Below are 15,437 nucleotides of genomic sequence, written 5' to 3' on the forward strand. Positions count from 1 at the left end.
ATTCAAATACTACAGTCAATAGTCGTTAATTCGGACTCGTCGGGACTTCGGCGATTCCGGATTATCAATTTTTCCGGATTGCGCAGTGGTAAAAGGTCTTACGCGCACGCGTAAACGCCTATGCGCATGTGTCAACGCGGTGCATGCGCAGAAAGTTTTTAGCTTTGAGGTCCGGATTATGGGTGTCCGAATTAACGACTTTTGACTGTATAACAAAGCTAGAATGATGTATAAAAGCAATTAAGCAAACAAAACAAAAAAAGAAACAGTTTTTCACAGACAATTTAGTATTTCTCATTTAATTAATTCAGTTCTCACTTCACGAGAAGGCAAAAATATGTAAAAACTCAAAACATCTATATTAAAAATTACAAAGTAAATCTTAAGCACTTATTTCATCGAAAAAAATTCCAGAAAGGATTAAGCATGATTTAATTCGCAAAAATAAATGAAGGTGTTATCTTTGTTGTTGCGAAGCTAAGTTTCTCTAGATTGGCAACAAATCCATTAGTCTGCTGTTTCAAATGTAAACAATCAATGGCCGCCATCAAAAAAAAAAAAAAAAAAAAAAAAGGCTTAGCTGCACTTAAACAACTTTAAAATTGTGCATAATTCTAAAAATATTGCATACAGATTTACTAAAGGCATAAAAACCTTAACCAGAAGATAAAAACAACATAATTCAATCATTTTTAAAGCAAAAAATGTACAATTTACAAACATGTAAGAGTAAAGAAACTCAGATCACTGAGCCGGGTAACAGAGGGGATATATATATATATATAAATATATTATATACGTATGGCGCGGCCGATTGCAACCAAAATACGAGGTGCCCATCTACATGTTATAGTAGTCCTATATACAAAATTTCAACATTCTGAGGCTACTCGTTTTTGAGTTATGCGAGATACGTACGTACGTACATACGTTCGTACAGACGACACGAAAAATTCTGTTCAGAATTAATTTTAAAGCAGTTTTATAATTTTTTTGAAGGAAAAGAGTATTTTATTCTGTCCTTACGTACAGATATCACGTAAAAACTTTGTTAAATTGCATTCAATAGCTGTCAAAATGTATATTTTCGTTGAAATATGCTGCCTGAAACTTTTCGCGATTACAATACTTCCTTTTTACTTCGTACAAGGAAGTAAAAAACAATGGTACCTAGAGCCATCAAATTTTGAATAATGTAGGAGCAAGTGAGAATGCTTGTCGAAAATTTTAAATATATGTGGTTTTAAATATCTGGTGACTTTGCTGTTGAACTGAATTTATGTGAGTAATATTTTATTGAATTCTGAATTTATGTAGGCGTAAGTGCAAAAATTACGATATTTACAAACAAAGCTAACACACAAAATGTTAATAATAAAAAGACAAAAAACATGTTTGCAAGCCATCATACTAAGAAAACTGAACACTGATATCATGACCTGAGAAAAGAACGAAAAAATATACAAATGCATGCCAATATAGTCAAAAGTCGTTAATCCAGACACCCATAATCCGGAATGATCTATAATCCGGACCGCAAAGCTACAAACTTTCTGCACATGCTTCAACGCATAATGCGTTCACGCATGCGCATAATACTTTTACGCATGCACATAATACGTTTACGCATGCGCATTTAACATCTAACGGATGGTATAACCTAAGCTAAACTTATCTAATTATCTATTTCAGTTAATGTTACAGATTGTGTTGTTCCTTAATCTTCAAATTGGATCCCGCTTATTATTTTTTGCAGACTGTTAGAGCAATTTTATAAAAGAAAGCTTGAGCTTTCGATTATGTCAAATAGAATTTCCGAGAAAGTATGTTTCAATGTCCATCAAACAAAAAGTGGAATTGCTGCAAAAAATGGATAAAGGCATATCCTTTGTTTCTCTAACCATTCCGAAATCTGTTTATCAATTTCACACTGCTCTGTGGCCGGGGGGGGGGGGAAGGGGATGCCGCGGCGCACAATGAATTGGAAGTTGATCTGTCTTGAATCGCCGAAGTCCCGACGAGCCCGGATTAAAGACTTTTGACTGTACTTAATGCTGCATTGGGAATTCTAAATTTCGTTCAATTAAACAAAAATTTTATGATTTTACTGTTTAATTGTATTTGGCATTTAGCAAAACAAATGGGTTAGCAGGACTGACTGCATTAACAGACTAAATACACTGTGAGCTCAGCAAAAGCATAAAAAAACTTTAACAAACCCCAGCTGGGCTACCATTAAAATCTGATTTACTGTAATGGATTTCACGACTTGGAATTTGTGAAGACAACTAAGAAAGGAAGACTATTCAAATAACCACCTCATGAAATTAAAATGTAACTTATAGCCGAAACGACTACATAGCCTTCATTCATGCCAGGAAGAAAAAAAAAGTGTCCAAATATGATTTATTGAATCACACAAAATTTCTTTTACTACTACTGTGTAATTGATTTACTTATGGTGACAGGAGCTTTAACACCTTTTGAGTTTTGTGAAAGGTTGCATTAACTCTCCAAACAGCCAAAGGTTTGGCTTAGTAAGTCCAAATTTCCCAAAACTGCTATGAAAAAGAGAAAAGAGAATTTGTTCTTGATTATAAATACAGTACAAAGTCCAAATTTTAGACACCCAACATTCGGCAGTTAGTGAGAGTGTATTGTCTTTTTCCAAATAAGGATCAAATTAGTTATTTTGTAAGAGTTAGATCATATGTTAAGAACAGTACTCAATTACGAGAAAGATATTAGTCTACTTAAGCCAAAAAAAAGTTTTTTACCATAAACAAAATCTAAAATAAAAATGAGTAAGAATTTCGGTTAATCTTTGGATTATGGTAATTTGGCGATTTTTCGGCAAAAATTTGGTGAACAACCCTGCTACAGCAACCTGCTAGTTTTTGTTTGGACGCCATTTTGTTTTCACGAAGTAAAGGCATTTTTTTTTTTTTAACTCAACATTTTTTCCAACAATCTGCTAGCCGAATTACGCTTATGCTAGAACTTTTATGGAACAAAAGTGCTTAATCATGACGAAGATTAGGTGCGAAATTGGGAGAAAGTGCAGAAACGCAAACTGCTTGCCGCGTTTTTAAGAATTGCACATACACGGTATCCATGTACACGTCAACCTATTTTCACTTAGAAAAACATGCCAGAATTGCACAAAAATGGCATTGCACACACTCTTGACTTTATCCATGTACACTGCTAAAGTCCTAGCTAGTAACCTTTATCGCTTTACCAAAATGTCGCCAAACTACCTGTTACCATATTCCAAAGATTAGCCAGAATTTCATCATAATTTAATATAAATGTTAAGAACTGAATTAGACAAGATCCTTACTTTAGAAAAAATATTCCCCTACACTCTCATAGTATTGTAATAATAATAATAGTAATAATAGTAAATTATCGATATTTGTACAAATTAATATATATAAAAGAAGACATTAATAGAAAAATGCTTAAAAGAATACATTACTTTAGATTAAAACTTTCTTTTTAAATCAAAATCAAAAGTAAAAACAAAATTTACACATTCTTTAGTACTGGCTTTATTCAGTCACGAGATATTTTTTGTCACTTGTCACATATTAGCGTATAATTTATATTTTGCTTTTTTCTTTTCTTTGATAATATAAATGTCATCTTAAAGAATGTAAGTTTATAGAAATAGAGGCTAAAATATGTAATTATCTAAATTTAACTAATATATACTTTTTAAATACAGGTCTTCATGAAAGATCCAAAATTCTGCACCACTCAGAGGGTTAATATTGAACCTCCGAGAGTAATACTGATTTCAGAACTTCCAATCGCATTTTGACCATATATAGCACTCTTTAATCAAGCTCTGATCTAATAGCAAGTGATTTAAAACAAAATAAATCACACACACACACACATACGAGGGCCATCCAGGAAGTAGATTACGTTTCCGTCTGTGTCCGCTAGGGGCGGGGCTAGCGCGGCCATCTTGGGGTCAGAGCGTTGCGCAGCTCAGTCTGCATCTAGCCGTGCTAGTGAGAGGTTCGTGCTGTGCTCCGTTCAGATACTGTGACGGTTTGAAATGTCTGCGTTAATTGAAAATCCCGCGAGCTGCGAGGTGCGCTCAGTAATAAGGTTTCTGACTGCAAAAAACTGTAAACCGATAGAAATCTATCGGCAGCTTCGTGAAGTGTATGGGGACAACATTATCACTGAAGGTGGAGTGCGTCAGTGGGTCATAAGATTTCAAAATGGCCGAACCAATGTTCACGACGAAGATCGAAGTGGGAGACCCAGCATAGTGACCGCCGAACTTCTCGAAAAAGTCGATGCTAAAGTCCGTGAAAATCGAAATTTCACAATAACGGAACTTTCTTTGAGTTTTCCACAAATTTCGCGAAGTTTGTTGCACGAAATCATCAGCGAAAAGCTTGGTTACCACAAGTTTTGCGCAAGATGGAAGGCAAGAAGAGGTAACGAAGTGGTTGAAGGCGCAGGCGGCCGAATTTTTCGACGAAGGAATTTCCAAGCTCGTACATCGCTACGATAAATGCCTTAATTTGTATGGTGACTATGTAGAAAAGTAGTATTTGAGTGTGGCTTTCATCTGTATATAATAAAATTTGTTTCCTATACTTTGTTTATTTTTTTATTCCAAAACGTAATCTACTTTCTGGATAGCTCTCGTATATATATTTGTAAAGAAAAATTTTAATGAATTTTAAAATTTAATTAATAATATCTTGCTAAGAATATAAAAAGGAAATATTTTAAGACATGAAAAATTAATTGATTACGGCATATTTTATTGCAATATATGATTCAAATGGAAATGAACCAAAGTGACACAGAAAGATGAATACAGTCAAAAGTTGTTAATCCGGACACCCATAATCAGGACCGCAAAGCAGGACCGCAGTCTGGATTAAAGACAAAACTTTGTGCGCATAGGCGTTTACGCATGCGCATATTTATGTGCACATGCATATAATACGTTTACGCATGCACGTTTAATGTATAACGGACGGTATAAGCTAAGCTAAAATTATCTAATTATCTATTTCAGTTAATGTTGCAGATTGCGTTGTTCCTTAATCTTCGAATTGGATTCGGCTTATTATTTTTTGCAGACTGTTAGAGCAATTTTATAAAAGTAAAGCTTGAACTTTCGATTATGTCAAATAGAATTTCCGATGCTGGAGCTGCCAAAGGATCTACAAAGTCAAAGCATGTTTCGATGTCCATCGAACAAAAAGTGGAATTGCTGCAAAAAATGGACACAACAATTATAGGACTTGTCAGGCCATGTCGAACTCATATTTGTTGCAATAAACTTCTGATGGGAGGGCAGAGACAATTCCTGATAAACTCTAGTAGCCATCAGGAGTCTGCTCTCCATTACCTGCAATAAATGATTAAATGGACTAAAACTAACAATATAATGGAAATGTTACATGTTAATTCTACGGATGGATATTTCAGTATTGAAAGGGAATTAAATAAGTTCAGATGCCAAGGCAATATTTGATAATTTACCATCACGTAACTAATGGTCAACCAGATTCTGTAGCATAAATGATCTTCCATTCAATACAACAATACAAAGTCTGAGATCTAGAATTGATGGCACTTTAGCTTAGCAAATTTCTAGATACCAGATCATCAGTTTTAATCTAGTAAAATAACATGTAGAGACTAGAAAATTAAAACTATGAAATAAAGCATTTATTATCTTAAAGAAAACTAAATTTCTAAAAGAAAAGCTCAATATTTGTTTCTTTTATTAAATATTTTATGACACAATTGTTCAAGTATTTCATTTTTTGTGCTAGTATTTTCTCTTCAGTTATACAGCGGAACTTTATAACTGAACAAGAAATTATGTCTGTTTATAGAATTAAAGAGAAATTATTATCAGATAAAACAAAGCAACTTAAACAACTTACATTGAAAGAAATGTTTAATAAAGTAAACAAATAAATATTAAGCTTTTTTGTAAATTTTGATACCCTTTAGATCATAATCGTTCTTTATTTCATACTTTACGGTTTCATATTTTTAATTTTATAATTTCTGCATGCCATCTTACCAGATTTAAACTGATGATCTAAAATCTGGAAACGCCGAAGTCCCGATGAGTCTGGATTAAAGACTTTTGACTGAATATGGTTTCATGTTTCACACCAAAATTTCACCAACATATCAAATTACCTGCTAACAAATTATTTTACTGGTCATGATCCATTTCCAATGTACTCCTTATCCTTTTAATATTTTGAACACAGATTTCTGTGCTTGCGGATAAAAAATGCCTTGACTACGTTGCTTTCCACTGCTGATAAACGACGACAAATCATCTATGTCTTACTATCAACAACATTGAAGCATAGTATAGGTTTATAATCACCAATAGAACAGCAATTAATTAAAATCTGCACAATGATAAATATCACAGAGGCAATGGGACAAGATATTTGTCAACAGGGATGCTCAATGAGCTACACTTCTTTCCAGCAAGTAAACAATTAACACAACAAATGTTTATGCATGTAATTTTAATATATAATGCTCGAAAATTACATGTTGAGTTAGAAAACACACTTCTATAGGACCAAAACTGTTCATTATGTACTAGAAAAAAAAAAAAAAAAACCTTTGTAATGTATCATTTATATACTCTCAGCCCTTGTCGGGCCATGTCGATCTCATATTTGATGCAATAAACTTCTGATGGGAGGGCAGAGACAATTCCTGATAAACTCTAGTAGCCATCAGGAGTCTGCTCTCCATTACCTGCAATAAACGATTAAATGGACTAAAACTAACAATATAATGGAAATGTTATATGTTAATTCTACAGATGGATATTTCAGTATTGAAAGGGAATTAAATAAGTTCAGATGCCAAGGCAATATGTGATAATTTACCATTACGTAACTAACAGTCAACCAGATACTGTAGCATAAATGACCTTCCATTCAATACAACAATACTAAGTCTGAGATCTGGAATTGATGGCACTTTAGCTTAGCAAATTTCTAGATAATAGATCATCAGTTTAAATCTAGTAAAAATAACATGTAGAAACTACAAAATTAAAACTATGAAATAATGAAGCATTTATTATCTTAAAGAAAACTAAATTTCTGAAAGAAAGGCTCAATATTTATTTGTTTTATTAAATATTTTATGACACAATTGTTCAAGTGTTTTATTTTTTTTTTATTTTTTTATTTTTTTTTTTTTTGTGCTAGTACTTTCTCTTCAGTTTTAGATAGACATAATTTTTTTGTGCAGTTGCAAAGTTCCATTATTTAAGTCTTGTAACCGCCAGGTCGAGTTTTACCACTAAACTGTCAATCAAAATATTTTCATTTTCAACAACCTCACTGTTACTTTTTTCACCAACAGTAGCAATATTTTAAAATTTACTACAAATATCGCTGGTGGTCCAGAGGAATTGTGGATCATACTGGATACTGGAAATCAGGATTTCAGACTTTGTTCTGTACTTGAAATATTGAAAGGACCATTATGAAGAACTTAAAGCTGCATAAAAATACTAGTATGTATCCAGCATCAGAAAGCACACACAGACAATTTACATGATAGAGTGTAGAGACATTAGGTATTTTTTTGGAAGCAAGAGAAGTGAAAAATGAGACACGGCTTTGCCAGGAATCAAACCACAGACCTCTGGAACACGCACCTAGCATGCAGACCACCACACCAAGAAGGTGGGAGAAATAATCTTATATACTCCCCATTTTAAAAGGCGACTGGGGTTTTTAGGGGACCCAATCACCAAATCCTGGGTGTGGAGAATCATCATTCACCACTCTTTTAGTTTGGGTGTCACCGTAGAGTCATTATTATTATTATTATTATTATTATTATTTTTTTAAAGCCAGAGAGATGAAAAATGAGCAACATCTTCGCCGGGAATCAAACCACGGGTCTCTGGAATACGTGCCCAGTGTGCAGACTTTCACACCACGAAGGCATGCCAAGAAGGTGGGAGATATACCTTATAAGAGGAGTTCACTACAGTAGACGCTCGTTTTTACGAACTCGTAGGGATTACGAAAACAGTTCGTTAAATCGAGAGTTCGTAATTTAGAAAGGCATGGGAATTGTTAGTATTTCACATTTTAATGTTTTCGAGACAGGTTAGTGATACTATTCCATGCTTTTATTTATGTATTAGGAATTATTTTTAATAGTATTAACACTTAATAAATGATATCCATTCTATTAAACAAACAAGAAATATAAAATATTTGTAAAACGTACCTTTATTAAGTCATTGAGCAACAAAATAATCACTTATCTTTGTCTGTTTTAAAACAACAGATTGTACAATGCAAGACTCCATCTTCTCTATATTTGTTGGCATTTCACAATTATCACTGGCCTGAAAAAATCGTCTAAGTTCTGACAAGTATTCAGCAGCTTGTTTTAAAGTCGGTCTTGGTGTTACTTCATTTTCTTCTTCTTCTGGATCTGAAAGTCTCTCATTCTCGTTGATTATGCTGCTAATAATATCGTGATTCAATATTTCCTCCATGCAGATGACATTAGAATCCACATTTAAAAAATCCTCGAATGAAAGTTCTGGCAACTGTGGATTTCTACGGCGAAGTTCATGCATGAGAACCTCATCTTCGTCGTGAGATCTACTGTCATGGATTTCTTCAGTTACGTCTGTTTCTTTAATAAAACCTGCATGTCGAAAGGCTTTAGAAATTGTTTCATCTAAAACATCATTCCATGCACTGATTGATAAATGCATTGCACCAAGAATATCAATCTGATAAGGTTGTTACCTTTCTAAGCCAAGGATTACTCTTTGCAAGAGCACTGTCTTATATTTTTGCTTGAAACTATTGATTATCCCCTGATCCATTGGCTGTAAAACTGCAGTTGCATTTGGTGGGAGATATTCCACACGGATTGCCTGAAGCCCAGTGACTTCCATGTGTGCAGTACAATTGTCCATGATTAGGAGAACTTTGCGCTTCTCTGCTGAAAAACGGTTATTTAAATCTCTCAACCATTTTTCGTAGATGTTGCCAGTCATCCAGGCCTTATTATTAGCATAATATGCAGCAGGAATCTTCTGAACATTTTTGAAACACCTTGGTTTCAGATATTTTCCAATAAAGAGCAGAGGCAATTTTTGTGACCCAGTCATGTTGGCTGCAATCAAAACTGTAAGTCTCTTTTTAGCTTTATTACCTCCAACACATTTATCTCCTTTGTAAGCTAATGTTCTTTCTGGCAAAATCTTAAAAAACAAAGCTGTTCGTCCGCATTAAAAACGTCATCTGCAGTGTATTCAGAAAGATGCAATTTCAACTTTTCTTCTTTCCATTCATTTGCTGATGACGTGTCTACTGCTGCACTTTCACCACATACTTTCCGGATACTCAAACCATTCCAAAATTTAAATTTCTGTAACCAACCATCCGATGCTTTAAAATCTTTGATGTTTAATTTGGAAGCAAAAAAGTGTGCTTGTTCTTTAAGTACATTTCCATCAATTGGAATGTTTAAGCTTCTGATCTTTTGAAACCAAACAAGCAAAGCCTTTTCCAAATTTGGGTGTTTTGATTCTTGAAAATATTTTCGAGAGGAGGGTCCACATTCATCGTTTCCGTTTTTAGCTCCAAAGATCTTCTCTCTTGCCTTTAAAATCGTCGATAAACTATTTTTAGGAATTCCATATTTCTGAACAATTTGTGTCTTGCTCAATATTTTTTCGTCAACTTCTTTTAAAATTTTCTTCTTTATTTCAACCGCTAAACAAATTTGTTTCTTCATTTGCGACATAGCTCTAAGAATCTTACTTAACAAAAACTGGCCCAATCTCCCTCTCGACTAACGAGACTTCACTGATTGAGTTGTCCAGATCAAATGACTATGACATTACAAAAAGCAACAACTCTCTTTTAGAAGCAACCCAAAGCCCTTTAACACGAATGGTCTCACCCCCACCCAACAACATCAGGCCGATGCTCTTCTGAGAGCCTCCCACAACAAACAACACCATAAATTTGTCCTAATTCCCCCTCTTCTCCGCCCCTCCATTCTTACTGTACTTCTTTGAATGTTTCGCGCTTGCTGCCTCAAAATAGTTGGAGATTTTATTTGACCTTTACACTTCGTCCCAATGAAACACGCAGAAGTATGAAAACTGAGTTTGCAAAAAAGAGATTTTCCTGATTTGTAGTTCGTAAATAAGAGCGCAAAATTACATTACATCTATGGGAGTGTATTCGGGACCATTCGCTAGTTCGTCAAATCGAGAGTGTTCGTAAAAAAGAGGTTCGTAAAAACGTACGTCTACTGTATTTTAAAATGTACAGGTTTAGAATAGGAGTGTGCTATCCTGGACTACATAATAGCTAACAGAAGAGGACTGTTAATCCAAAACTAAAGATAAAGGCAACTCTGGCATATAAGCTTGGCCGTGTGTGTATGTTATTCACTTCTTCTTCATAGATGTAATATGGTTGGCCCTTGTGGCAAAATGAGAGCAACTTTCCTGTGATGAGATAGTTAAATGATTGAAGGTTCTAGTCATTCCTGATGAATGCTTAACAAGTAAATATAAGGCTATTGGATAAAAACAGTAACAACAGACAAGAGTAACAATAGAGATAGACTATCCAGATGCATTGCAAATTTATTTTATTCATTCATGGCATATCAAACTTGCTATTTCTTGATTATGTAGTCCATTCCCAGAATTTTTGAAAGTCACAAATTTCAAGAAATATTTCTCAAAATCTTGACAGAAAAATATTCATATATCAGTGCATACCTATGTTGTATAAAAAGTCAACTGCCCTAGTAAAACACTGTACGTAAACCTTTTTTATTGGCCATCAGAAGTTTTATAGGATTCAGAGTATACTACAAATGGAAGATTATTTCATGGTTTACCACAACTCTAAAATTAAAGCTCAGAACTCATTTTCTTTTATATATTTTGTCAGGCTGAACATAATTACAGCACTTAGTTTTTTCACTACATGTCCTCAAAACTAATGAAATATAAACTATTCTTCTACCCCTTAATATTTTAAAAACTTTTATTAAAGATAGTTTAGGACTATGAATATAGATTATTCATGCATTAAAGATATCAGAAATGTAGCAAAAATTAATGTATCTTAATAAATAAAATTTTAAAAATGATTAGAGTTTTATTAAAACTGCTATTAGTCACATGATCAAAAGAAATAACTTAATGGAAAGAATACAAATTACCTAAAGAAATTATAAATGTATCTGAAATTTAATTTTATTTAGTTATTTCTTCATATTTATACTTAAAAAAGGAATTTAATTACTCTGATCTCATACCAAATTTAATAATTAAGTACATTTCAATCATTATTTAATAAATTATATTTATTAACTTGTTTTTAAAAATTCAAATAATAAAACCAAGCAATCACCATAGCTATTAAATCATTATTTAATAAATTAATTTCATCAACTTGTTTTAAAAATTTCAAATCAGAAATTTGATTGCAGAATCTTCATTAAAAACGCTAAACAAATATGAGGAAACTTACTGATATAACTAGATGATTTGAAATACCCATTTCTTCAATATATTCTTTCCAGTAATCTTCTGATGAAGTCCGATGCAGAATTACAGCCATGTGTCTTAACACTTTGGTAGGTATCTCATAAACAGGAAAATTTGTCAAATATCTAAGATTTCTTATGTAGAAATCTTTCAATGAATCTTCTATAAAATGAAACAAATTTATTACCTTTGATTTCTTAAATTAGAATAATAATGGCTTAACACCTTTTAATATTATAATTAGTTGAGTTTATTTATTATTATTATATCCATAATCGAAATCCTTTGTTTCAAAACATAAAATTGAAAATTAAAGGAATTATAAAGCTATTCAAAAATTTATTATATTCTATTAATTATTTTAAAATTGTGTTAACCAAATTTTAAATTATTAGAGAAATATGAAAGAATTGTTTTCTCATCTACCTTAAATGAGGAAAGAAAGCACAACATTATCACACTGAGTGGGGAAAAAAAAACTAATTGTAATATCTAATAATCTTTAAATATTATCATTTTTAAGATGTGTGAATATCAGTGATATAGGAATGTTACAGAAAGTAGGCACACTTACTAACAATTCATTATTAGCATATTAATAGTGTTTTATAAAAGAGATTGAACACTTCAAGATTCCTAAATTAATTTCAAAAAATTAAAATGCATTAAATTGAAATCTTATGTATAGTTACTTAATGGTCTTCTGTAAAGCATGTGTTTATGTTCTTTTTATACTATATTTGTTTTTCGAAAATAAAATAGCAAGCTTGAAATCAAATACCTTTTAAGAAAAATTAACTTGAAAGTTCACTGATGTGACTATAAACAAAATTATATGCAAACTCTCCTTAAGTAGCTATAGAATTTGTATTATTTTATGGTTTTTTGTCCTAGCTGTTTCAAGACAGTATATGACATCAGAAATTTATAATTTAGCTCTTAATTTTCAACTAGAAAAAGAAGATTTATTATAAATGTTTTTGAAATTATTAAAGTATTCATCGGTTCTTTTATGCAATAAAATGATCATAGCATCATATATTCAGAATGAAAGGAAGAAGAGGATGATCAATGCTGGGATCAATACATAATACAATACATTATTAAAGCATAAATTAAATAACTGAAAGCAGTATAAGGTCTAAGAAACAGAATTACTTTTTAATTCCAGTAGCATTATAACAGTAATCCCATTTACTACTCATGATGATAAAGAAAAGGTTATATGTTATGGAAAAATAGAAACATTACTCTCATTCTCAAACTCTGTGAGAAATAATAACATTAAATTGTGGAATAAAATAATATGATAAAAAATTCAATAAATACACAATCAGATGCTCAGATCATTAATTTGTGATACAGCAGACAAAAAGCTTAGCTATAAAAATTAAAAATAATGAAGCTGATGCAATGATATGGAAATGAATGCCATTCAAACTGTAATAGTAAGTTTATTGAATGAAGATAAACATACAGAGTTTTAAATAAAATTTGAAATCAGCAGCAGGGCCAGTGCTAGACTTTTTCCGTTGACCTGTGCAAGCTTTATGGCTCCTAAATTTTGCCACCTAATACTTTCCTAAATTCTTAAAATTCTCTCTCCCGCAACCTCTAAAAAATGCTGATTCCATATCAAAAGCATTTTTGCCTGTTTACCCCGTTATAAAATTTTCTACCTGATTATCAAAAAAATTTTAAAGCACGTTCTTTAATATTCGTTACACAGAACATGAAATACCTAATTATAAGAAACATTTCCTCTTTACTCTAGTATTATACACATATTCTATCATATTATGAAATTTTCAATTTCTTCTCTACTATTTTCATGAGCTATAAAAAATGTGAAATACTTATAAAAGTGCGATAAAAAGACATATTTTCTTCTTCTTTTTTACAATCATTTATTATATTATCATTATGAAAAACATCACTGTCCAAATACTTATATGTTTTTCCCCCTTCCCTCACACAGGCATCAGCATATTAATAACTACAGAATTTACATAATTAAGAAATTACCTTGGCATTCTTCTTCAAGTAATATTTCTTCCATTTTCGTTTATGCTTCTTCTTGTAATATAATCAAAAAATATTCATTTTTAAACAAGGCATAAATTTGTAGAGTTCCTTATCTGTAAATGTTACAAAGGAAATACTATGATATGCACACAAAGAGGTTAGAATAGAAGGAGGGAAGGTTCAACTCAAAAGGTGAAGCTTAGTGGCCATGTTACTGTTATCGCTGTGACTTGTGCAAAAAGTCTGTAATTGCAATATTTTTTTTCCTTTTCTTTTTGAAGCATGTCAACTTGTGTTGCATATGGATGGACAAACAGATTTTCGAAAAAGATTCCTAAGATTACTTTTCATTCGTAAGTATTGATTTTCTTTTTCTATGTAATTTGATAAATATGTTAAAAAATATCACGTCATGTTGGTTTCTTTCCAGATGTGAAAAAAAAAAATACTTAATAATAATCCAAATACCTTAAATACATTTCTAACGTTTCTGTTTATAGCTGGTATCTTCGTTCTTTAACATGGAATGATATACGCTAGGATTTAAACTCTATAATTTGAACATTTTAGGTAAATTGTTTTATAATTTTCTTTAAAAATAAGAAATCAATTGTTACTGTTTTTATGAATTGTAAAGGTGTTAAGCAAAGTAATGCTTTTCATTATGTATTAATTATTATCAATTTTTAAATTTTGTGAACTGTTAGGAATATAATTTGTGCATTTGATCAAGATAAACTAACTTTTCTGTTGTTATTTTTTTTTTTTTTTTTTTTTTTTGCATAAATTTACAAATTTGTGGGAAGTATAGCGATAAAAGTAAGGAAAATATTTACACAACTGAACATGTGGGAAAGATGTATCCAAAAATATAGGTATAGGTATATTTCTGTAATTCAGCTTAATTAAAGGCAATTTCTTTGAGATTCATAAATATGAAACGCACATAAACTGAAATCACTGAATTCACATAAATCTGTTTTATTTTATTAATATTTATTTTCTTGTTGTTATAAGGTTGTTGGTTGTGAAAAGAATCTATTTAGAACTTTCATTTAAAAAAAATGCAACCTGTGACTATTTATTTAGATAATTCTCTGCTATTAATTTCAGGTTAAAATTATTTTAAATGATTCTTTAATAAATTATAATATTGTGAATAAATCATAAATATCACTTCTTAAAGGAAAAACTGGGAAGTACATCCAACAGGTTTCTAATAAAACCTAAACAAATTCTTGAAACATGCAGAAACATCATTTTTAAAGGCTTTAATGTTATGCACATGCATTTAGATTTCGAACTATTTCTTAATGATTTTCTGTACGTAGTAAATTACGGATATCATCTTTATAACTTTAAAACAAAAAACTAACAATAGCGAAGCATTTCATTATAAATTTGACCTATTTTTACTGGAAAATGCATGCATGGAACAGCTTAAAAACACATACGTTTCCACAGCCGTAATGCAATGTTTTGAAGTTACAAACATGAACGCCGCTTGTTGGTGGAGTTTGATTCCCCGATAGTGGAGGAAACTGCGAACCCTCCCTCCTTTTATTCTAACCACCTTGAAGTAGACAGATGTCTTTTGTTGCACCCGCTAAGTCTTTCTGCACCGATGGGCGAAACGAGGTTAGAATAGGCAAGGAGGTAAGAATTGTAACGGAGGACGCCCTTATGCCTATATGTTATAGAATCAAATATTTTATTTTTGTATTGAAAAATGGTTACAATTTCTGATTCGTCAGGAAAAAATATAAAATGTTGCAACCAGCTTTCTTGTTTGCCTTCGTATTTCAAATGCGCGCTATTATAA

General features: G+C 31.8%; 1 protein-coding gene across 4 annotated transcripts in view; it reads right to left on the minus strand.

Annotated features, from left to right (window-relative positions):
• Positions 1-15,188, minus strand: part of LOC146994053 (uncharacterized) — a 30,941-nt gene extending 15,753 nt beyond the window's left edge. The window contains exons 1-2 of one of the 4 annotated variants that reach the window (XM_085826757.1): positions 15,070-15,188; positions 11,574-11,752 (exon numbers count right to left, since the gene is read on the minus strand). In XM_085826757.1, the coding sequence (XP_085682883.1) occupies positions 11,574-11,663 (90 nt within the window). In that variant the 5' untranslated portion in view covers positions 11,664-11,752; positions 15,070-15,188. Of the gene's footprint in view, positions 1-11,573; positions 11,753-13,067; positions 13,087-13,446; positions 13,554-13,615; positions 14,304-15,069 lie in introns of those variants that run through there. The other 3 variants (XM_085826755.1, XM_085826756.1, XM_085826758.1) reach the window with 3 other exon arrangements.
• Between the last annotated feature and the right edge of the window lie 249 nt (positions 15,189-15,437).

The sequence above is a fragment of the Stegodyphus dumicola genome, chromosome 11, assembly GCF_044657685.1.
Source record: "Stegodyphus dumicola isolate Sdum_Otavi_A_Nest chromosome 11, ASM4465768v1".
Taxonomy (NCBI): Eukaryota; Metazoa; Arthropoda; class Arachnida; order Araneae; family Eresidae; genus Stegodyphus; species Stegodyphus dumicola.